The sequence below is a fragment of the Prunus persica genome, chromosome G1 (assembly GCF_000346465.2).
Source record: "Prunus persica cultivar Lovell chromosome G1, Prunus_persica_NCBIv2, whole genome shotgun sequence".
NCBI classification, from domain to species: domain Eukaryota; kingdom Viridiplantae; phylum Streptophyta; class Magnoliopsida; order Rosales; family Rosaceae; genus Prunus; species Prunus persica.
The window spans coordinates 31,849,299-31,873,062 of NC_034009.1; the positions used below are offsets into that span (position 1 = coordinate 31,849,299).

The 23,764-nt window shown below is 36.7% G+C and overlaps 4 protein-coding genes across 5 annotated transcripts; 3 read left to right on the forward strand and 1 right to left on the reverse strand.

The window, feature by feature from the left end:
• On the forward strand, window positions 1,017-4,080 carry LOC18790988 (cyclin-J18). Its single transcript, XM_020563433.1, has 9 exons — window positions 1,017-1,153; window positions 1,260-1,339; window positions 1,452-1,554; window positions 1,662-1,760; window positions 2,010-2,027; window positions 2,124-2,194; window positions 2,302-2,428; window positions 2,518-2,578; window positions 3,826-4,080. The coding sequence occupies exons 1-9, from the start codon at window positions 1,079-1,081 to the stop codon at window positions 3,909-3,911; spliced, it is 720 nt and encodes a 239-aa protein (XP_020419022.1). The 5' UTR covers window positions 1,017-1,078; the 3' UTR covers window positions 3,912-4,080.
• LOC18791412 (65-kDa microtubule-associated protein 6) lies at window positions 9,196-15,408 on the forward strand. Its single transcript, XM_007221992.2, has 12 exons — window positions 9,196-9,991; window positions 11,130-11,333; window positions 11,887-12,153; window positions 12,620-12,835; window positions 12,914-13,069; window positions 13,147-13,306; window positions 13,416-13,567; window positions 13,820-13,907; window positions 13,982-14,055; window positions 14,138-14,212; window positions 14,398-14,751; window positions 14,982-15,408. Exons 1-11 carry the CDS (start codon window positions 9,917-9,919, stop codon window positions 14,731-14,733), a joined length of 1,803 nt encoding a protein of 600 aa, XP_007222054.1. The 5' UTR covers window positions 9,196-9,916; the 3' UTR covers window positions 14,734-14,751; window positions 14,982-15,408.
• On the forward strand, window positions 16,113-21,296 carry LOC18788570 (IAA-alanine resistance protein 1). The gene is made up of 11 exons (XM_007222679.2): window positions 16,113-16,942; window positions 17,491-17,574; window positions 17,704-17,753; window positions 18,338-18,389; window positions 18,466-18,585; window positions 19,091-19,368; window positions 19,580-19,720; window positions 19,821-19,928; window positions 20,371-20,472; window positions 20,564-20,608; window positions 20,702-21,296. The coding sequence occupies exons 1-11, from the start codon at window positions 16,630-16,632 to the stop codon at window positions 20,855-20,857; spliced, it is 1,449 nt and encodes a 482-aa protein (XP_007222741.1). The 5' UTR covers window positions 16,113-16,629; the 3' UTR covers window positions 20,858-21,296.
• LOC18789221 lies at window positions 21,707-23,737 on the reverse strand. Of its 2 annotated transcripts, none has more exons than XM_020554007.1 (3): window positions 23,046-23,737; window positions 22,664-22,867; window positions 21,707-22,214 (listed from the first exon to the last, which is right to left on the reverse strand). In XM_020554007.1, the coding sequence occupies exons 1-3, from the start codon at window positions 23,085-23,087 to the stop codon at window positions 21,888-21,890; spliced, it is 573 nt and encodes a 190-aa protein (XP_020409596.1). In that variant the 5' UTR covers window positions 23,088-23,737; the 3' UTR covers window positions 21,707-21,887. The 2 variants fall into 2 exon arrangements, with proteins under 2 accessions (XP_020409596.1, XP_007224755.2); XM_007224693.2 differs by having other exon boundaries at window positions 21,707-22,181; window positions 23,046-23,729.

The window sequence follows — 23,764 nt, forward strand, 5'->3', positions numbered from 1 at the left end:
ACCGATGGTGCTATCTATCCCAGCAGAGGTGGCGTCGACATCGGTAAAGATAGTCACGGTTATGCTGGTTCGTATGTGATGTGGAAGCTAACACAACGAAACACCATTGTCGCCATGATTTAATTGCCGCTTTTTGCCTACATGTACAAGGTTTTGGCCATAGTTCAGTGTTTGGAGTTACAATAATGAAAGTTACCGGTTTGTGTGGCTTGGGTTTAGCCAGTGTGACGTTATGGATTTCTTCGGTTGTCGAATAGAACATGGAGTGGTGTTCCTGTTTCTTATTCTAAGTCTATACTCATTAGGAGTTTGTTGTACTTTTTATTTTAATTCTCAGGAACTTTTTAGAAGTTTGCTGTGTTTTGTATTCTAGTTTTTGGTTGCAATACATATATGCCGTTTCTACTATTGCTCTGTGGAGATGTAATGTTAGTCTGAGTACGAGTCCTTCGAGATCTATCGCTTTTTCTAAAAAAATAAAAATAAAAACTTTCATTGTTCCCAAAATAACCCTCACCCATTCTCTGTCGATATTCACTTAACAATGTTAGTTTACAAAGCACGTTAGGTCAGTTTTCCAAAGTAGTGAGCTTGTCCCCTTATACCCAAGTTCGAGTCCCCTTTTCTGTAGCTCCAAGGTAGTGATCTTGCGCCCTTACACTTGAATTTTAAACTATTGCTTATATAAATTTTTTTAATGCGATCACTTTGGGCCACAATTTTTGTTGGGGTTTGCTTCTTTTTAAAACTCCTTGCGCGTGCTATGTGAGTTTGTCTTTTGCCTATTTGGGCTTCGGCCCGCCGTTCAACCCAAAGAAAAAAGGTCAGACCAAAAAAATTACTAGATTTTGGCTTTTACGACGTCGTCTCTTCTGTTAGTGTATTCAAGGTAAAAAAGATAAGATAAAAGAAATCTTTGACCGTTCAATATAATGGGAATGGTCATGATTAAGAGGTTCCGGTTAGGATCCAGAATAAAAATGTCCCAATTTCAAAAAATGGCGCCTTGATTGATTCAACAAAGCCAAAGCCAAAGCCACATTTCAAATTTCAAATTCCAAATTCCAGAGGCTTAGAGATGCAGCGAGGGTCCGCTTCGTCGGCTCTGCCTCTGCGAGCGCGCCTCATAGACTTTCTCATCCAATCTGCTCACGTACGTCAGTCTTTTATCTTTTTTATCTGAATTTACTTTATTTTTATACATGAATTGATTTTATCCTCTTAATTCCTCAAATTATCATCGGAAATGTAAAATTTAGAAACTCCAAGTTGCTCCGACCGTGAAATATACCGCATTGTCAATTTTTGCTCATAGATTCTACCCTCGTTGTTTGTCCAGGTAAGTTCATCTTAATTTGTTTCATTTTTTTTATTTTTTTAGTAAAATTAATCATTTTTTGGTTTATTATTATTAGTTTTTCACTTCGCTTGACTTGCTTGTATATATAAAGATTGGAGGAACAAGGCAATGACGTGGAAAACTGGCTTTTGCAACCCCTGAGAGAGAGCAATTTGCAGTTGTTTGCGCTCGTTTCTCTATGGATTTCAACCAAAGTAGGTTCTGAATCATACTTGTGTATCCTGCAAATTTTCTTATCTTTTTTATAAACTTGACATTCTAATCTCTGTGTCCATATTGCCATGTTTTATATTATTTATAGATACACACTTCTCCTTGTTTGTCTGTGAAAATATTCAAGTCTTTGGGGGACAACATTATCAAGGAACAACACTACACCATTCGAGATTACTTGGAAGCAGTAAGCCAATTCTTATAATTATGAAGTTGATGTTATTTGTAAATGGCTCTTTGCCAACAGCTTGTCCAGTAACATATTTTGTTTACAAATAAAGAATTTAAATCTTTTAAAACTCCTCAAATGTAGTGTATAGGTCTTTTTGACTCTCCAGAAGCTGTTGTCAAATAGACCCTTATAAATAAGATTTCAATAACTGCTTTACATTTCCGTTTATCATGTCACGTTGTGGTTGATCAAGTTGTTTTGTAGGAGGTGGTCTTAATGCAGGTAAATTCATAAGCTCTGGAATTTCTTTTCTTTTTGTTCATTTTAATTATTTTCTATTGCACTAGTGTGCTGAGAGTTGCACATTCTTAATCCAAGGTAGTGAATTTTGAGATTGGTATGAACAATAGTGCTTTTGTATACTTTGAGGAGCTTTTACTTCAATTCAAGTAAGTTTTCATTACTGTCAGTTCCGTCCATTAATGATCTCCTTGTTTTCAGGTTTACTAGCTTCATTCCAAACTCCAATACATCTTTCCTGGATTTTTGAGTTCAGGGAAGTGGCAAAGGTTGGGGAACTTGTGAACTTTGAAGCAGGCATGGACATCATGGATCTGATTTATGAAAAGGAGGAGGCATCCATGCTCTATACTAATCCTCATTCTCTTGCTGCATCAATCTTGGCATGTTAAATAAGATTGAACCTTACTACTTGTAAATATAGCCAATTCTGATTTTTGTTATCTTATTTTGATTTTATATTGTTTTGCAGGTTGCTTCATATGTCATCACAGTTCCTAAACAGACGTGGGAATTTCCTGTTGTTCCCTGGGGTAAGATTTCTTATGTTCTTGATGTGCTTTTTAGGTTTTTTTTTTCTCTTCAAATCCATTGGTTCAAATCTACACATAATTGCTAGAACTGTTTGACATATTCATTGTTTATCTTCTGCCCACAAACTGTCTAGCATCTACTAACGAGTTTGTAAAATATGTTTGAAAATTCTAAAGTTACCATGATGCGTGCATATTGTGTAATAGTATTAACTAGTGGCATGTTAAGTACTGCTCATTTGGGAATCTATGGTATATTTGTAGACAAGGCTATACGGTTCTTCCAGTTCTACCAGAACACTCAGTTTGCTGCTTTTGTGTATTTCAGACTTGTAACAAATGCCCTGTCTGAGATATATCCTTGGTAATAGCTAATTCATGTGAAATATCCAACCCATCGTTATCTCAGTTAGAAACTGATACGTTGCACCCTTCTTTTCTTCCTTTTTCTATACCTTACTTTTCGGTCTCCCTTCTCCTACTTAAGTAGTGGCAATTGGGCATGAGATTTTATTGGCCATACATCTCAAGTAGGTTGTAAGTTTAGAGTGCTTGCTCTTGCTGGTGATGAGCCCCCAAGTAGTCACTTTATCCACTGGACCCCTAGTTCTTACGAGAGAAGAAATGTATGTACAGATTGAGATTGACACCCTCTTTGCCTTTGTACACTGACTATTTGTCCCTTAGCAGTCCAGCCATCTCCCATTCCACAGCCTTGTTTGATCTTTGACCACCGGCCATATCTATCATCAATTTAGTGGGCCTTTGCTCATATGGTTAAGTGTAGACTAGGTATTAGGTAGGTGGAATGCTATAATGAGGGGGTTGTGGGAGGGGTTCAATCCCATTAATCCAATAAGAGAGAAAATATTGGACTTAAACCTTTTTAATGATTGGATGGTTGGATTGGACCCCTCACCAAAATCCCCCTCATTGTAGCATCCCCCGTTAGGAAGGTAGGCATCGGGCTGTGTTTACTTCTTGACATTTGACAAGTGCTAGGACTGTTCTGTCATTGCACAGATGTTGTTAAACCTTCCATCAAGTTGCCATCTCCCTTTTATTGGTGCTTTGACCAACAACGGGTGGAACATTTTGCAAGCTCTCTACGGTCTGATTTCAAAGTAGCAAACAAATGTTAAACAGGGGATTGGGATTTGTCATTTTAGGTTTCTGTCTGGATCGCTTGGTTGGTTGACAGCTTGACACAGAGTAGTGTATTAATTGAAATAATTTTTCTTATGCAGTTAAGTTCGTAACAGGTTGCGAAGAAGAGGATATTCTAGAGATAGTCAGAGACATTCTTAAGCATGTATTGGATGTTTCTTGCTAGATATAAGTTTCTCTCTCAATGTCAAGGCTGAGAAGAGGGCAACGTGTCTGGTTTTGTACATCAAATAGGATTTCATCTGCGTGAGTTGAGCCCTACACAAGTGACGGATGCACTTTATGCTGCTGGTAAATATAGCTAAAAATCATAAAATCTTTTATTTTTATTTTGTGAATGAGTTTCTTACAATGCCTTTTTTGAACACTTGATTACTTTTACAACTGGTTCAAAAATTCAACAAAAAAAAAAATTTAAATTTGAGTCTTGGAGATGTTGCATTGAAATTTTGGTTGATGAACAAAACGACAGACAAGAAAAGAGAGTGCTTGTTTTGGAATCCAATACGAATATAGGTCGATAAAGGGATAGAAAAGTTGAAAAGATGTAAAGAAAGAGGGTGCTGTGTTGGGCCATTTCTTTTCTTCTTCATATTAGCACACAAGAAAGTACTTTTAAACGCACACGGCCATTTGATTGATTTCAGTCGAGAAGTAAAGTTGCCCTTCCTTTCTCTTTGTTGGGTGGGGTCCCATTTGAAAACAAGAGAGATGCTAAAATAGTGCGTCAAGTTGTCCCCTTGTGGATTTGCTCGTCCATATTGAATTGAACTATCCAAGTCCTTTTAACGGGTTTGCGTTGCGTTGTATTTTTCAATTCAATTTGTATTCTATTATAATATTGAGTTTGGTGGAGTCTTTGATTAAATACTTGAATATAAATAAATAATTTGTTGGAATATTTATGTATAATTTGGTTTTGTGAAGATGAGCAAATCGTAAAGAATACCGTTAGGTCAAGTGGGCTTGGATTTAAATACAAATAATCCATGTGATTCTAGCTAATTCAACATAATACGAACCAATAATAATAAACCATGTGCATTTAATATAACTTGTTGGACCGTTTATCAATTTTGAACTTCAATCATATTATATTACGTTAAAACACTTCATAATTTGAGTATAATATATTAATGTTACAGTCAACATATGATTTTTGTTGTTTATCGTTATGTATTCTGACACTTGCAAATTTAGACCATTTTATTGATGCAATGATGCAGTAGCAGTATAATAATGTCCTTCATCTCTGCCCTCTTCTCTTTTGTTTATTTTTTGGTTATGAACTTATGATGCATGCAGTTGCAGATGCAGTTATATATAACAGCTTCCCTGCAGCCAAATTCGAATAATGACAATAATTTCCGCTTGGAGGTTGACATTATGAAACATTGGATGTCATATATACCTATTCATGATCGAAATTCGCACAATTAACAATCATGCTTGTACGAATCTCAACCTTAAAATGATGGTTCATTTTAATGTCTTTGTTTCAGGAAGGAACAAGTAATTATGAATTTCTGCTATTACATGTGGTAGGTGAATCGCTACCAAAAACCAAGACAGAGACTATTAAATATGCTACATTATTCCCTATGAAATAAACAAACGAACTTATTTCATAAATAAATACAAATAAATAAAAAAGGAAGTTTCTTGGTTTCAACCTTGATTTCATGCCATGTCAACCATGGCTTCAATATGAACCGATAAATAAAAAGTAACTACAAAACAAAGCACAATTGTGAAGTGAGAATACATATTAGAGAGAGGATTGTTAGCATTTTTTTTGTTTTATTGTGATATAAGACTGACCGGAGAAATGAACTGTATTGTATGTGCTTGAATCATATCATAGTGATGGATGGATGATAATTGAGTCCAATTAGTACTTAATTAAACAAGTATAGGGCGTCGCCCTCAACATTCCCATTATTTGTGTCGGCTAATAAATCCAAGCAACTAACCCCACAGTCACATTCATTTAGGGCATAATCGTACTAGTCTTCCCCACCCAACAACCATATAATCTATAAATTCTCTTTCTTTTTTCTCCTTTATTTTCTTCAAGGGTAGGCACTAGCACCGATTTTTATCCACTTTTTCTGTGGACAAGGAAGGTGCTAGCAATTGGCTCTTGTAATGAGTTTTATCTTTTTCTCCTTTTTCAATCTCTCTTTCCTTTTCTTTTACCTAATAATAATAATAATATGTCTCCATGTGGTAAGTCGTGGTTAGTAACTTTGTACTTGGTAGGAAAGTTGCAGAGAAAATGCCCAAGACTTGTTTGGTAGCCTAATTACCGTCATCATCATTCGGCAGTGTACTAGTGTACCTCTTTACCAACTTCAGTACCTCTATAAAAAAAACTTCAGTACTGCAGTTTGTTGAAGAATATAAATTTTACATAAAAATTTAATAGTAAATTTAGGTTTTAGTCATAAAAAAACTTTCACTTTTGGAAAAAGCCAAAGCTTTTTCAAAAAAGACAGAAAAACCTCTCGACTTTCAAATTAAAGACATGCAAATGTAAATGATTCATTAAGAAATCCAAAAATAAATAAGGGCAACTTTGTCCATTTTAACTTCTTTTAAAAAATTTCTCTCTCCTTTGGGTTTTTCCAAAGTCTCCCAAATTTAATTAAATAAAATATAAAATATAATGAATGATTTCACTATTAATATCACTGAGTTCTTTTGTAAAACCTCACATATACTAAACTTGATAAATAATTCAATTAGAAATAATATTAATATTATTAACAGTAAATCATTAACCCATCTCTCTATGCTTGTATTACAAGTAACTAGTCTCTATTATCGTTGCCTAATTAATGAAAGTGGTAGAACTAACTTTTGTTATTTAAAGATGGGATGTATTAAAATAACAAGATTCCACACTGAGATCCATTTTCATGTTCTTTTTTAAGCACTTTTTTCCTCACTATCTATCTATCTGACGTGAAAAGCTTTTATTTGGGCAGCGGCAGAATCGCTTGGATTATATTATTCCTACTTTTCGTACCTTTACGAAATGACAAACCTGTTTTTCCTTTGGTGGGTGGGGTGCGCTTTCGTTCTTTAACTTATTTTATTCAAGGACTCCTCCAGCGTTGATACCAACGACTAGATAGACTAGACAGTCGTTATGGATAGATAGAATAGGGCTGGCCATAGGAGCATTGCAAAAGGAAATGCGTAGGTCACTCAACACTAGAACTAGATATATTATCCCAAAATGGGATAGTTTTTGAGATATTTCTTACTTTAATGATTTTTCTGTGCATTCAAAAATGATGCAATTATGCAGGGCAGGGCAGGGCAGCTCGCTACATATATAAATAACAAGATTCCACACTGAGACTCACGCTCTATTAGAGAGTTGGTACATAAGTTGGTATCTAAAGTAGGTCTCCCTAGCATTTTCCTAAATATTATATCATCTCGGCAGACCAAATGATGGAAATAATTATTTTTTTCTTTTTCTCATTTCAAAACAAAGACAGAAGTGTAAGCAGGTTTGGGTGATTGAGTGATATAAAGAAAGAATGGTAATTAATCAGTGTTAGTATTGGAAAAGTAATTGATCAAGTTGCTAGCTGTGGTGGAGATTTGAAAAACAAGTAGGAGCTGAGGGACCCGTAAGGTGACATGAGAAATTTGGTGGTGATGGCATGGCAAATAGGCAATGGCATCTTCTTTCTATGATTGTTATGATCAATCAATCCAATCCATATTGAAAAACAGTGTTGGGTTGGGTCCATTGTCGTCCAATTTTTAATTTTCATATCCAGCTATAGTTTCTTTGTCACTGTTCTGTTGCCTTGTTTGAAGGTCGCTGGTGGTAGGTACCAAGTACCAACAACAACCATACTCTTTCTTTATCTCTCACCATCCATCACAGGATAGCACAAGACTTTGAGTTTGAGCCATTAATTAAAATCGATTCGTTTAAATTTTAAATTATTGGAACCTAATCCACCAAACTCACTAATAATTCTTAGCCATATGTGATAATTTTGTTTAATGACATATATAGCTGGTAATTATGCAGGTAGATCAGACGTCAATCATTTTTGGTTTGTTAGATTAGATATGCAGATAAAGTGATAATATATTAGATCCCTACGCAGGTACTTTATAGGTTTCATACATTACAACTTTCCTATGCATTTCCTGTTGTTTTTATAACTAATAAAATATGGCTCTTGCTCTTGGGGCAAAGGTTATTTTGTAGACACAAATCTAATCTAAGAAACCTGAACCATAACACAGCAGAGCAGTCACAACACAAGCATAATACACATGCAAAGCCCCAACCAATCTCACGTTTTCCACACTCGTGCGTGCGCATGGACTTTAATTATTTATATATGTTATGTCATTTTTTAGGCTTGTACAGAGAAACGCCGAATTTTTATTTATATTTTTGGAGTTTGGAGTTTGGAGCTAGTCCATGTCAAAGGTTGCATTCATAATATATATATATATATGAACTTAGTTCAAGTGTGTCCATCTCATGATAATGTAATAACTCATACCAATCAATCACCCAAGGACATAAAGGCTGTCGTTGGAAGTATTTCTGTGTTTCTGAGTTTCTGACAGACAGACCAACCATATCGATGTATTGTTTTTCCTATAAGCAACCAAACCAATTGATTTGATGCAATGCAAGGCACATAGGTTAATTATGAATTACCTTCATGTACATATGCCATCATATTACATGTACAACAAGCTAGTACGATGTAAATATTTGCAAATTCGGGGGTGAATGTCTTACTCGAAGACAGTGACCCACTGGTCTGGACTCTGGTGTATGTAAAGCTTACCACATTATAAACATTTTTAAGATAAGGTGTGCTTGTTCAAATATCTTGCTTGCTTGCTTACCTTCTTCTTTGCCTGTAATTCAAGCAATATTCTGAAGCCATTACTGGAAGTCTGGAAACCATCAATTTATAAGCTAAATATATATCAAGGAAGAAGTTTCCAACAGCAATATTGCATCTGCTTTATTTTATTTGAAAGAAAAGAAATTACCATGGTGCTGACCAGCTGCAGAAAACAATATACAACTACATATCATTTTCATGTGTATAAGGAAAGTTCAAAAGTTATATAGGTCTGTGTTTCATAAATAAATAAAGAGGAGGGAATTAAAATGTTAAATATCAGCATCTTTTAGATTCTTTTTATTTTATTTTTTTATTTATGGATTAAAACTTAACATCACACACAGCTGTTATGATCTGAGTTGAGTCACTGTGGAGTTTGCACTCATCCCGCCACCACGCGCCTGTGCCCCATGAATTTTCAATTCCTGTTTCTGTCTGGAAACTAAACTCCACGCGCAGAAACAGATGCACTGCTTTCTCCCTCCTACTGTCTCACATGAGTCACTTCCAGAGAGAAAGAGAGAGAGACAGAGAGAAGAATTAAAGTACATATAAAAAATGAAAAAAGAGAAACCCAAGAAATAATTTAGGCTAATGTGGCGCGCGCAGGATCAGATCCACCTGCTACACTATCGCATTTTAGTCTAACCTCAAGCCCATAGATGGTCATCTTCTTTGTTATTTAATAATTGCTTTTGGTTTTCTTTTTTGCTTATTACTAAATAGTAAGTCCATTGCCAATAATTTTCTCTTTCTTGCACTAAAGTCTGAATCTTTACCCTAATCAGTTCTCCCTCCCTCTGTTGTTTATTTTTTCTTTTCTTTTATGTTCCGTTCCGTTCAAATCCCATCTCCGAGATCCTTTGCTTCTTCTCATTCTTTCACATTTTCTTGAAAATTTTGAAAAAAAAAAAAAAAAGAAGAGCTAAAGGAACTAGCTTGGTAGTAAAGACTGAAGGGAAGGCTTCAGATCTAGGAGAGCTAAGGTTGTTTGAGGCAATGGAGACATGCCCAAGTCTGTCTTGGTCTCTTGGTCTCTCTTTGACTTGAGAAACACTTATTAATACCTCTCTCTTTTACTCTCTTCCTTCTTGCTTTTCTTTTCTGTAAGCCTTTTCATTTGACCTCTGCATCTTCCAACCTCTGCTTCATTTTTGTTGGGTTCTCTTGGTTTATTGGGTACTTCAAAGCCCACCAAGAAACTTGCTTCTACTTCAATTTCTAGAGAGAGAAACAGAAAGTAAGTGAGAGAGATCTGTGGAAAATGCTGGCTCTTGGAAGTCCTACCATCAGAGTCCGTACAAGCACCAACTGCAATGTTTTACTCAAAGAGCTTCAGGTCTTTCTCTGTTTTGGTTTCTTGTTCCTTCTAAAGAGTAAAAGCTTGAACTTTTTTTTGTTCTCTAGGAAGATAGCGTGTGGGTTCTTCTTCTTCTGCTGTTGTATGGAAATTTGCTTTTTTCATTATGGGGTTTTCAGCAACTTTAAGTTGTGTTGCTCTATAAAAAAGAAAGCAGTGATTATTTCTCTAAAATGTGTCATAATGAGTCTAAGTGGAGCTATAAATTAGGCTCTTTTTTTGGTTATTTGAAGTAGAAAAGAAAGTACATGTCTTTGCACCTTTTTTAAGTTAAAAAGTTCCGTAGGAGGTGATCTGTTCACCATAGTTTTCAAACTCAGTTTCTCTTTTTTCGTTACTGTGGTAGATTGAGCATGGTTTCTATAAAACATGTGTTCGAATAATTTAGTGGCTTCTTATGTTATATTTCTATTTTTTTCTTCAACTGGATTTCTCCAGTTTCTGCATTTTTCTTGAATTTCTTTGTAAAATCATGCCAAATTTGATGGGTTATCTGTTTTGTACTGATTGTCTTGTTTCCTTTGTGCGTTTGAAAAACGGGGTCTTCCTGAATTGTAAAGTTCCAGAACAATGTGTTTGTTTTGCCATCTTTATTTCAATCGGATTTTTGAGACCAGTTTTCTGTTCACTTGTTTCTCTTCCTCTTTTGGTATTTGGTTTCTCCTAATGCAAAGTGGGGTATGACCGTATGAGATTTGACTTTCGTTTGGTTATTTTGGATTGTTTTAGACTTTTTTTTCTTGCAAAATGTTCAATTCTTATTACCAGTTGATATAAATTTAGGTTATTGATTTTTATTTTCAACTTTCCATAGTTCAGCATTATTTCTTTCTCCATCTCAATTTTTTTTCTTTCTGATCTGTTTCTGCTATGCAATTTTTGATGTTGAATGGTTCATGGGAGGAAAAGAAGGATGCATGGTGTTTTAATTTCTGATTCAATTTGATTTACCTGTCAGCATTTGGTTACTCTATGTCAAATAAAATGTTTGTGACCCCATTTATATGTTGCAAGTTTGTCAATCTCTCCTTGTTGCAAAGGAGAAAGATAATTTAATCCACTGATTCACGTTTCAACAATAACTGTTTTTGTGTTTGGCCTTTTCTTATGACTGCAGCAAATATGGAATGACATTGGTGAGAGCGAAGCAGACCAAGACCGCATGCTGTTGGAGTTGGAGAGGGAATGCTTAGATGTTTACAGGAGGAAGGTTGATGAAGCTGCCAATGCCAAGGCACGCCTTCATCAGTCTGTTGCAGCCAAAGAAGCTGAGCTTGCAACTCTAATGGCTACTTTGGGGGAACTCAATATTGATTCACCGGTAAGGAATCCATTGGAACTTTGTTATGGTGGAAATGATGATTTATTGACCATTGTTCTGATTCCTCCTTGAATTGTGATCTACCAATTTAAACCTGCATGGCTTCTGTTTAGTAGTGATTCTATATATCAGTCCAGAATTATATGTTTTTAATTCCTAGGTCATCAGATATAGTCAAGAATGATAACTAGTCATGAATTGGCATGAAATTGGCAGGAAATTCCGCGTCCTGTTTGGTGCCCAAATAATCATATTCCATCTCCAGTTACTGTTTCAAAATTGGTAGTGATGTAGAATTGATTCCCATCACTTAATGTCATGTATAGACTTTATCCGGTTGATGATGCATTTGTTTCTTCCAATTTTTCTGTTCCATGATGTGTTTCCCAGGCTTTTAGAAGCTTCCATTCTTTGTCTCATACAATTACGTAGATGTGCACATACACATACGTGTTTTCATGTTGGATGTATATGCTGCAAAGTTTTCTTACATAAACAAAGTACAAACCAAATTTTTTTAAGTTGGTCATCCGATTCTTTTTAAATTTTACAGATACAGAGGGAGAAGAGATCAAATTCATTGAAAGAGAAACTTGCATCTGTGGCACCACTTGTGGAAGATCTAAGAGTGAAGAAAGAGGAAAGAATGAAGCAATTTTCAGATATAAAGGCGCAAATTGAGAAGATCAGTGGGGAGATATCCGGATACAACCATCTCAACAATGCTCCAGTCAGTTCGTTAACCCTGGATGAACAAGACCTATCAGTGAGAAAGCTAACTGAATATCAAGCACATCTTCACACTCTTCAAAAAGAGAAGGTAATTATATAATGATATGAATTCGCTCTCCAAGTTACGTGTGGTTGCTTGAAATATAATGAGTTGTGACACCCTGGTTCAATGGTTACCATGTAATTGCAGTTATAAGTCTCTGCAAATGAAATTTAGCCAGATTGCTAAAGTTGGGGAATATTGATAAAATTCCTAGTCTGAAGTGTCAATAAGAATAGTGACCTCATTCGCAGACATTTCCAGGAGGTTACAGCTCCATTGTTGTTAGCTAAGGATCATATTTGGCTTTGAACATAATTGAAGCTGAAGTGACTGTTACTTTCTGATAATACATTGTGGGTTAATTCTGATAAGTTATAACCAAAATTTGTTGGATAAAAAGAAAGTTGTCATAGATAAGAAATTGTTTGCATTACTAGATGCCTTGCACTGATGTGGATTGCATTAGTTTCTTATATTTTTTGATAAGTTGAGTATACTTCTGTTTTGGCAGTCTGACCGCCTTCATAAGGTTTTGGAATGTGTAAATGAGGTTCATTCTCTTTGCGGTGTGCTTGGCTTGGATTTTGGTCAGACTGTAAGTGAAGTGGATCCTAGTTTGCACAGGACAAGCATAGAACAGTCCACAAACATCAGCAATAGCACATTTGAAGGCCTAGAACAGACCATTCAGAAGTTGAAAACAGAAAGGAAAGCTCGAATCCAGAAGGTAAATTGCTGATCCTACTGTAAAAGTCTTTTGATTCTGACTTTGGAATCACAAGTATAACCCTTTTCCAAAATGCAGCTAAAAGATATTGTAGCGTCACTCCTTGAACTTTGGAATTTGATGGACTCATCAAGAGAAGAAAGAAGTAAATTTTCAAGAATTACTTTAATTCTTGGAAATTCAGAACCAGAAATTACAGAACCAGGCTTTCTTTCAACAGATATTATTGAACAGGTTGGATAGCAATCTCATTATCTTTTCATTTTAATTCTTTGAAAGTTGAAAGTAAACATTCTTCTCCTCTTTGACAGGCATCGGCAGAAGTGGAAAGACTCACTGAATTGAAAGCAAGCAGAATGAAAGAACTTGTTATGAAAAGGAGGTCAGAATTGGAGGAAATGTGCAGAATGGCTCATATTGAACCTGATACAAGTACATCTGCTGAGAAATCAAATGCATTGATAGATTCTGGTATGAATCTTCACGCAGTCTTAAAGCCAGTTAATTAGATGCTTTTATGTTAAAATATATTGGCAAGGAAAATATATGAATTTGTATAAAAGATCTTGTTTTTGTTCAGGTCTCGTAGATCCATCTGAACTTCTGGCAAACATAGAAGCACAGATAGTCAAAGCTAAAGAAGAGGCTCTGAGCCGGAAAGAAATAATGGATAGGATAGATCGGTGGCTATTTGCATGTGAAGAGGAAAATTGGCTTGAAGACTACAATCAAGTAAGCTTTGAGAAGTTCTGGTAGTTTTCAACATTTCATGATATGAGAAGGGAATCATACTTAGGAATTTATGATTTATTCTCTCTCTCTGGCTGTTTTACTTATTCTACTTCACTTCATCTTGTTTAACATACTTTTGAAGTTAAACTTTGATTCTTGTACGTAAACAAGAATCCATCTTTAATATGCCATGGTTAATTACTAGGGCTTCTAGTTTGTACACTTTTTTGAAAATTTCTTATTGAATTCCAGGATGAGAACCGGTACAGTGCAGGGAGAGGTGCTCACATTAACCTTAAACGGGCAGAACGAGCTAGAGTGACTGTTAACAAAATTCCAGGTATTGTTTTCTCTAGAAATCACTCCTTTATCTGAGGATTCAACACTGGTATAGCTAACGAGTTCTCTTTACAGCAATTGTTGACAATTTGATAAACAAAACGCTGGCCTGGGAAGATGAGAAAAAGATGTTATTCCTTTATGATGGGGTGAGTTACTTTGCAACAAAAGTTCTTGGATGTGTTTTTCTGTGATGTCCGCTCTCTTTAACTTTAATAGCAATATTTGCAGGCACGACTGGTGTCGATACTGGAGGATTACAAAGTGAGCAGGCAGCAAAAGGAAGAGGAGAAGAAGAGATCTAGGGTAATTTAACTAAACTGTTGTCATCAATGGTATGACATTAAAGTAGACAACAATTACTGGGAGCCCGTATTGGCCGGGAGCTAGAACCACAGAAACTGGCGTAGTTTCTTTTGTTTAACTTATGGCCTAACTATGATTTGAAATGATCTTATGGATGATATCTTTAACATTCTTTTCATTTATAGGACCAAAAGAAGCTCCAAGATCTGCTCCTCACAGAGAAAGAAGCCATGTATGGGTCTAGACCTAGTCCTAGAAAAAGTACCAGCTTTAGGAAGCCAAATGGATATCGCCCAAATGGGAATGGATCAATGACTCCTACACCTCGTCGGAATTCAGTTGGCAGTGGAACTCCTGAGCTCTTAACACCCCGATCTTACTCTGGGCGGCAAAATGGATATTTCAAGGAAATGAGAAGATTGTCTACTACACCACTGAACTTTGTGGCCGTATCAAAAGAAGATACAATGTCATATGCGTCTGTTTGTGGTTCTGTGCTGGGATCGCCCCCTCATGATTGATCTTAATTATTGGAAATGGTAATGTTTTGTTATCTTCCACTTTCCCCACTGTTTATGCTGTTGATATTTTATGCCATCACTCTAGTGAATGTGCTAATAGAAATTCTTGCAATTGCACTCTACATATGCAAACTCAAAAGTTATGTGTTGGCAACAAATATTTTGCTCCCACGGCGATCTCCACATTTGCTTTAATCTTGTTCTTGAGTTTATCTGATTAGACCTGGAATTTGGTGGTATTCTTGCAGGAACAGGAAGCTGTTACAGGCTAGACGAACTTACACTCACTTAAAGCAGCAGAAACCTTGTGAATATGGAGGGGGTTACTAGTTTATGATTGTAATTTGTTAGGATTACATGGAAAGAGAGGTGACGACTCTGCTAGGTAATAGGTCTTGGAATTACTCGTTAACTTTAGGACTTGCAAGTCAATATAGAGGAACTACATATGGGAGTGTTATGGTAGTGTTGTTGACCATGTCCTTTGTGGATTTTGCTTGTGTTTCACGGTTTCACGTGTATATATGGAGCTCCGCTTTGGTGGCTACCATTACCCATTTCATGTGGGTGAATCTGGTATATTTGGAAGATATGGATGTTTGTAGAATCTTAGTAGTGATGCTGCTCCTGGAAAAGAAATAGTGAAGAAATCTGTAATCTCTGCAATTTGTTCAATGTCTCGCTACCCAAAGCAAAGCAAACCCTTGGAATCTGTATGCAGTGAACATGCTTTTCTGTTTGTTCTTCTTCAACTTTTTGGTTGGCCATTATGCCAAAACCTTAATTAAACATGCGAAACCAAAGCCACCCATGATGAAGAATGAGCGAATATCTGCCAAGCGAGCATTTTCATAAGTAACCGTCTCTCATGGTAGGGTAGGATATAGGATCTCGTACAACCTTTGAATCATGTCATTTATCCTTTTGTTTGGATGAGGGAAAATAATTCAAAATTTAGCTAAAAATTAGGAATTTAAGAGGAGAAATTGACAATTCTCTTGTTTGGCAACTTAAGCATGAAATGAATTAAATGAAGCGAGGACAAAACAGTGGAAATTGAGGCATCAAATTTCCGAGTTTAATTTCTATCATTATAGGTGTCATTTCATAATTTTTATAGTGCTATTTATAAAATTCTGTCATTTATAAAATTTGACATATATAAATCCAAACACTGAAATTTTTAATTGCCAAAAATTTAAATTTCGTCATTTTAAAATTATATGTAATTTTCAATTACTTTATTCATAGGGGTTAGTGCTTCCCAGCTTACTAGGTTTGAGTTAGGAAATTGTTAACTTGTTTATCTTTTTATGAATGTAATTCAACCAAATCAAACACCATCCAGCAACTCACAAGTTGTGTTAAAAGACAAAAGGGCAAAAAATGGAGAGATTCGTTTCTGAGAATTACTTGCCTACTGTAGCACACTAAAAACTGAAACGAAATAATCACAGTAAGTTGTGGACTTGCTTAGCGGCCAATCTAGTAGAGTAGCAGACGGCAGAGAGTAGAGAGTGCGTGTAAAAGAAAGAGAGACTTTCCCGAGGGGAGCGAGTGAGAGAGAAAGGACAGTGGGCTGTCAGAACCTTCTTTTGGGACTCCGAGAGAACAAAAACGGAAAATAGAAAAAGAAAAAAAAAAGGCCAAAAAGAAGAAAAAGAAATAAAAGAGCGGAATGGATGTGGTGACATTCGGTATTATAATCGGCATAATCGTGCTTTTCTTTGCTGCTGTTTGTTTTATCACCATCGAAGGAACCTGCAAACGCCGTCCTACTTAGTCTCCACTCTCCGCCCAAACAGCTCCTTAAACCCCACAGTCTTTAACGGCGACCTTAAATTTTGATAGGTACAATAAAACCGACCTTAACCGACAACTGGGTTTTCTCAGAAAATGGCGTTTTGTACGAAAGGTACGGTCTTGGTTGTTGCTTTGGTTCTTGGGCTCTGTTTGGATCTGAGATTTGCTTCTGGGTCTTGTGCATCGGCGGCTCACGAGTCTCCTCACCACCACCACCACTGCGATCATGGGCATGACCATGACCACGACCACGACCACCACGGGGAGAGCTTGTTGGGGTCAAAGCTTCCTGAGGAATTGGCTGAGGAGGAGGATATGAAATTGTACGGATTTGGATTTGATCAACATGGCCAGGATCATGGTCATGATCACGAGCATTTTGGTGCTTTGCAGCTCTCAGTTACCGGTATTTCTTTTCATTTTTAATTACGTTAGATGGACTTATATTTACGGTGAATTTTTATTTTGTTTTTATTTTCTGGGTCTTGTTCAGAAACTTGTATAATGTGTGGAAGCACTTGATTGTTTTTGCATTACACTACTGCTTGATTGCTAAGAAAGTGCATGAAACAAATTGAAAATTTTGAAGAAGCCATTTGGTGAGTACAGCAAATTTTCGGTTACATGCACATTGGAGGATAGAGGATGAGATGGTGACAAATTTCCCAAGGGAGTAAGAGTCCATTATTAACATGGACCAAAATGTAACCAGCATAGAGCACAGAGAGAGCTCTTGATTTTGTCTGTGTACCACCTCTCTAATAGAAGTAGGTTCCATTGGATAGGTGGACTCTACCTCCATTAGAGCGGTGGTACACAATGTGGTCTTCCTAGCATTACTCATAACCATAATACTTGCTTCAGTTCTTTCTTATGTATTGTGTCACACCAAAGGAACTGATTTCAAATGTGTGAGCCTGAAAGCTTATTCTTATTTCTTATTTATTTTTGTAGGTCTCTGGTTTCATTCCTTGGGCTGCTCGCTTTTGGTGAGTATGGCTTCCCTTATTTGCCTGATTATCTTGCCAGTAATATTCGGTAAGTGACTTATGTGTTACTTATAAATTCTTATTGACTTCAGCATTGACTTTTCTCTAATTAAGTGATACATTTTGCTTCAAGAAGCCTGTCCCAATGACCAACACTGAATTTATTGCATTATTGCAGTACAGGGGAAACCATCCAAGGCAGTTGTTGATTCGTTGGCTTTATTTGGGGTCAGATTCTTCAGCCCTGTTTATTTAATAGAATTAGTCAAATTTGATATGGTTTACATCTCTTGAGTACCTATTTAATACGTCTACTCCAAGTTACTTACTGCTTCTCCTGCTTATCTCTTCTTTTCTTTACTAGTGTTTCTGTCCGAACTTTAAATTATGAGTCACATTCAGATTTGCACAACTTTCTATTTCAAATTTTCGATATTTTCCTGTTGATCTTTATAGTTCTACTTTTGAAGGTTCAAGTGATATTTCTTTCTTCATATCTGCATAATGTTTAATTGGGTGTTGTTATCTGTGCTAAGATTGTCAGCAATTCAAAATCAGAAATTTAGGCTTTGTGAAGTATTTCTCTATAATTATATAGAACTTGACCATTGCGTTAGCTCTTGCATTGAAGTAACTGAGTACATATATTGGTGGTTTTTGGAAGTTCGTTCACTGTTTTACCTAGGTCTGAACATAGCATAGAATCTTGAAGTCAATTCCTGGCCTGATTGCTGTCTAAGTTGCCTAAAATGTAGATTGCTAAATGAAATGGGAATGGGAATTTGATAATGGAATTTGAATTTCATTTGCAGGCTGGAGCTATGTTAGGGGATGCTTTCCTTCATCAATTACCACATGCTTTTGGTTTGTCATTAATCCAATATTACATTAATTTTTATATTTTAATTGTCCGTTACCCTGAATCTAATATTTGTTGCAGGTGGAGGACACTCCAGCTCACATGACGACCATGTAGGCCATTCCCATCATGATCATATTGGACATGAGCATTCACATTCACATTCTTTGAAAGATCTTTCTGTAGGATTATCCATCCTGGGTTAGTACTGTCTTAACCATGCTTCTCTGTGTGTCTGCATGAATACATGTCTGTCAGCGCACAGATGTGCTTACCTATGCGTCTGTGGGCATATTCATGATTCTTTGTGCGCATGTGTCTGCTATATAGTAGTGCTTTCTGACATGATATTTGAAACTGGTCTGCATTCCCATACTAACATAGAAGGTGAAAGAAAAAAAAGAATAAAGGAGACAGCTGGTGATTTCTATACTGGGTTTTATATGATTCTTAATTGGTTCAACTTATTAATTCAGTTTTAAAAATTGAGTTGGCATGTATTCTATAAATTTCTGTTTCTGGTTTATTTGATACTTTTGTCTTTGTAGAATTTCCATCAAAATCTCTACCCCTGCTAGAAAATGAAGGAAATTTTTTGTCTAGTTTGCTGCCTTTTTTTTTAACCTGTGAAAAAAAAAACAGAAGACATGGAAAAAGTTTTCTTTGGACACTATTCAATGCCTTATTACCATATTTGTTGTTGCAGCGGGAATTGTATTATTTCTTCTGGTAGAAAAGTTGGTGAGGTATGTTGAGGAAAACTCTGGAGGAAGTAGTGCATGGAGTCATGGTCATCATCACCATCATCATAAGACCAACAAGAAATTGAAAGATGATAATGATTCTCATGATGACTTGCAGTCAGAATCTTCCAGTGGAAAAGATGGAAGGAAGCTGAAGATGTCATCTGAAGAAGAGGCGGCAGCTGAAGTTTCAAATGATTCTTTGATGGAAAATAATCGACATGACTCTCATATTCGTAAGGTGAGTTAGTTCGCATATTGATTTAGCTTCCAACTTCATAAATTTTGTGTTCCACCTTCGTTCATATGCATCTTGTACAGAAGTATCTGAATAGGCTTTGTGTTGGATAATAAAAATAAAGAAATATCTGAATTCTGTGCCCAATCTAATTTGGTTAATAAAGTTTAATACTCGACTTCAATTGAAGTATTGGCATATTTCCATCCTGCAGAGAAACATTACGACTGGTGATAAACAAGACGTAGCTGCTGCAGATGACTCCAACCGTGATGCTAAGTCCTCAGATGGAGAACCTACTCGATCACCATCAAATCTTGTGTTTGGTTATCTCAATCTCTTCTCTGATGGTGTTGTATGTTTTTCTTCTTATTTGCAATCAAGCTTGTATTTTAAACAAAACGTGGTTCATGATAAACCTTATCGTCTTATTGAAAGATTTGTTGCCACTGCAGCACAATTTTACGGATGGGATGGCTTTAGGAAGTGCTTTTCTGCTTCATGGATCTGTCGGTGGGTGGTCTAGAACTCTATTCTTGCTTGCGCACGAGATTCCTCAAGAGGTTTGAGCTCTTTTTTGTTCATTTAATACAAGGGCATCAAAGAGGCAGTGTTTATACTGTATCGAGACATGGTAATCAATTATGTTATGGAAAATAAACATAAGCCCTTTTCATGCAGGAAATGTTGTCTTTGTCTAGTAAGAGAGTGCGTTCCTTTAGGAGTTAATTCAGCAATGTTATTTGTTACTGACTTTTAAGTTTCTCTCAAGTCTGAATTTCGCTATAGGAGTATGGGTGGCATCTTTTTTGGTAGAAGTTTGGTGATCTTTGGATTGGCAGTAATGAGCATATTATCTTGCGCTAAGCATGTAATCCCCATGATGCAAAGTGTCCTCTCCTCCCTGGTCCCCCCAATATGTTGCTGAAAAAGTGTATTAGTAGGATTAGGGCTCATATTATGGTGGGCTGGCTAATATTATAGCGTGATTTACCTTTGTTTCAGGTTGGTGATTTTGGTATTCTTGTAAGGTCTGGTTTCACTGTCTCCAAAGCTCTGTTTTTCAACTTTCTCTCAGCACTTGTGGCACTAGTTGGAACCGCAATGGTAGATTATTATCTCTGCAGTAGGGTTATTCCATTTTAATTAGTATCTTCAGTGATTGAAAAAAGAGATTAATCTGTTGCTATTGATGCAGGCTCTGCTTCTGGGCAAGAATCCAGGACAGTCATCTTTGATTGAGGTGACAAGAATCTAGCCCAAGAATGGGTTGTTTGAACATTTGGTTTTCATGATCTCAAGTAAATATATTTTAATTTGTTGAATCTGTTTTCAGGGATTTACAGCTGGTGGATTTATATACATTGCTGTTGCTGGAGTGCTTGCAGAAATGAACAACAATGGCAGCTCATCATTGAAAAGCACGGCATTCCAATTAACTGCATTGATACTCGGCATGGGAGTTGCCCTTTGTATTTCTCTTTTTGAATGAAAGTTGATTTAGAAATTGGGACGCGAAAGTCAATCCAAATGTACTGCACAGGTATAATAGTCAAATTGCAATTATCTCCTTGTCCACCTAATGCCACGGCTGATAATTGTACGGTGAGTGTGGAAAAGGGACAGCTAGATAAAGGAAAGAAGAATGTGGTTAACCTTGCCTCTGTTCGTTCTGGGTAATGTCAGAGGGTGAATTCATGATCTTTACGGACAGCGATCCATACAAGGTGGTGAACATGCTCTTTTTTCCTCCCCTGTATTGGAGAATCAACATGCTTTTTGTTAACTGCCAATTATGAGATTACAGTTGCTCAATATATTTTGCTTTTCCTGATTTGGATTAGCTGGTTTTAGAACTGCACAAATATAAAGCTTGATATTAAAATGACTTTATATATGCCGTGAATCAAAGGATGCGTTCTTTAATGACACAGAAGAAACTGACCATTGTTTATGCTAATTCGTCCTTCAATTAGGGGGGCGGTGCTTTTTCCTGAGGCTCTGTTGGACAGCTTAAAAGGTCTTTTTGTTCTTGATTGGCGGCATAGGAATGCGTGGTTTGAATATAGCTTTTATTTGTTATTGCTTTAAGTTCCGGTTCTGTACATGTTTCCAATTTTTTGCATTCTCTGATGTGCCTTGTGTTGGAGAGAGACTTTCATGCAACGGGTATAATACTTTTTGCAACCCCGGCCAATAGCGCAATGACAAGCGGGATAATTTTTTCATGTGTCATTGCATTATTGGCTGGGGGATAGCAAAACAATACTATCTCCGTTACAAGAAAGTTTTTCTGCTTGTGTTGACATTGCCATAGGGACTTACTGAGTAGAGGTCCAGGTGAAGCAAATGCTTAGTGTAATTGCCTAGGTAACAAGAAATAGAATCTGAACATACGCCAATGAAAGTAGAAAAGGTCCATGCTACATTTCAGCTTTCTATATCAGCTACAATATATGTGATCAAGATTCAGGACCATTTTCTCATCACCCAGTAATCAATAATCAATAATAGGTTGTCAATCAAGACTCGAACTTGTCTAACTGCTGAAGCATTTGAAAGATGGTAATGCTCTGGGTTGGGAGAGAAGGAATGGGTGGCATTCGCCTTAGCGGTGATATCATATGGTCGCCGCGGGTGAGAGTGTTGTGATGCCTCTTACGCACTGCTCGAACAGCTGGAGGCGGCTCTGCCACTGCCACCACCATCTGATCCGTTCTTGGTTTGCTATAAGTTGCTGCAGCAGCAGATGATACTTCTGTTCTCTTACGCATGGCGCTGCTCTCTGACGACCTTTTCTCCTGCCTTCCTCCATCCTGTAAATGCATTTTACATGAGACAATATCAATCTGCATATGTAACACTACCAAGGGTTACATATATGCCTCAGAATTTTTGTACAAATTCCATGCATGTAGTTCATCAGTATATCATAACATACTCGTAAGATCGACCTATATCTCATATTGGGACAACAAAATAACAAATTTCCTTGCAAATTTCCTACAAAATGTTGAAATGCAATGCTGCTTACATATGTTATTTATATATACATGCAATTCAAAAGCTTATTAGGGTGCTTATTTTCTTACATCAAGATCTACACTAACTAAACGAAAAATATATGGAAAAACAAGTATGAGAAAACTTCCATCAAAAAATTGTACATATAATATATATATATATATATAAGATGAACATTTGATGCTGCATGTGCCACTATACATTTGAAACATTCTCTGGTTTAAGCAAATATGTGTATGTAAGGTGAAATAAATGAATAATGAAACTTGCTCACATTGATAACAGAAGAGTCGGGCATGGGGCATTTGACAGGGCGATCTTCATCGGGTGGCTCCAAAGGATGTTCTACTGGCCAGAACTGGAAGTCGACTTCAAGCTGCACATGATTATGAGGAGCTTCCATACCACACCCCCAGCTGCTGTGTTGCTGCTTCTCCCTCGTTTCATCTAAAAGAGCAACTTCACTTTCCTCTCCTTCCTAATTAAATGGAACAAGATTAAATCAAATTAAATAACAAGATTAATGAATGTACCCCACAAACAGGCACACTCACACACCAAATACATTATTCACAGTGTACGGAATGGAAATCTTTCGAAGAGAGAGAGAGAGAGAGAGAGAGAGAGAGAGAGAGAGATAAAGCGAGGGTACTTACAAAATCATCCCCACATGAAAATCCCATAGAGATGTTGTTCATAGTAGTGTTGTTGTTGTTGCATATGCCAGAAAGAGGCAGAGAAATTTTGTGTGTGTGTGTGTGAGAGAGAGAGAGAGAGAGAGAGAGAGAGAGAGAGAGAAGGGAAAGATAGAAAAGAGAGCTGAGGGAATGAAAAGTAGGAGTAGGAGTAGTAAGTAGCCTTGTATTGTAGGGGGAGAGAGAGAGAGAGGTGGCGGTGTGGGATGGTTTGCACAGTAGAAAGAAAGATTCCCACCATTTTCGTCTTTTTGGATTTCCTCAACGTCCTAACTTTATTTTAACCCTTTTCTTTTCGTTTCTTTATTGGGGGTGGTTTGGGCCCTCCCCTCTCCCCTTCCCCTTAATTGCTGCTCTTTCTCTCTCTCTTTCACTTTGTTGCTTTAAAGCAACAGTACGTTCTTTCTCTCTCTCTTTCACTCTGCTTAGTTAAATCCTTTTTCTTTCTTTTTTTTTAAATTAAAAAAACTTACAATCTCCTACTTTGTGCTTTTCATGGGTTTGCAGAACATGAGCAGTGGAAACGTATGAGAGAGAGAGAGAGAGAGAGAGAGAGAGAAAGATGAGCCATGTTGCTTTATTTGCCAAGATCCATGTACTATACGAGCAGAAAGCAAACACATTCACACACAGAGACTCAGGGGTAGAAAGCACGAGATGCACACTTTAAGAAATTTACT

Excerpts from the sequence above, each read along its gene's own strand:
- LOC18790988 (XM_020563433.1), top strand. The coding sequence starts at position 1,079 with ATGCAGCGAGGGTCCGCTTCGTCGGCTCTGCCTCTGCGAGCGCGCCTC. Across the intron at positions 1,340-1,451 it reads TACCCTCGTTGTTTGTCCAG|ATTGGAGGAACAAGGCAATG; the intron begins GTAAGTTCATCT and ends GTATATATAAAG. Across the intron at positions 2,429-2,517 it reads CTCTTGCTGCATCAATCTTG|GTTGCTTCATATGTCATCAC; the intron begins GCATGTTAAATA and ends ATTGTTTTGCAG.
- LOC18791412 (XM_007221992.2), top strand. The coding sequence starts at position 9,917 with ATGCTGGCTCTTGGAAGTCCTACCATCAGAGTCCGTACAAGCACCAAC. Across the intron at positions 12,836-12,913 it reads GGAAAGCTCGAATCCAGAAG|CTAAAAGATATTGTAGCGTC; the intron begins GTAAATTGCTGA and ends TCCAAAATGCAG. Across the intron at positions 13,307-13,415 it reads AAATGCATTGATAGATTCTG|GTCTCGTAGATCCATCTGAA; the intron begins GTATGAATCTTC and ends GTTTTTGTTCAG.
- LOC18788570 (XM_007222679.2), top strand. The coding sequence starts at position 16,630 with ATGGCGTTTTGTACGAAAGGTACGGTCTTGGTTGTTGCTTTGGTTCTT. Across the intron at positions 18,390-18,465 it reads TCAATTACCACATGCTTTTG|GTGGAGGACACTCCAGCTCA; the intron begins GTTTGTCATTAA and ends TATTTGTTGCAG. Across the intron at positions 19,721-19,820 it reads ATCTCTTCTCTGATGGTGTT|CACAATTTTACGGATGGGAT; the intron begins GTATGTTTTTCT and ends TTGCCACTGCAG.
- LOC18789221 (XM_020554007.1), bottom strand. The coding sequence starts at position 23,087 with ATGAACAACATCTCTATGGGATTTTCATGTGGGGATGATTTT. Across the intron at positions 22,868-23,045 it reads TTTCATGTGGGGATGATTTT|GAAGGAGAGGAAAGTGAAGT; the intron begins GTAAGTACCCTC and ends CCATTTAATTAG. Across the intron at positions 22,215-22,663 it reads CCGACTCTTCTGTTATCAAT|ATTGATATTGTCTCATGTAA; the intron begins GTGAGCAAGTTT and ends TTACATATGCAG.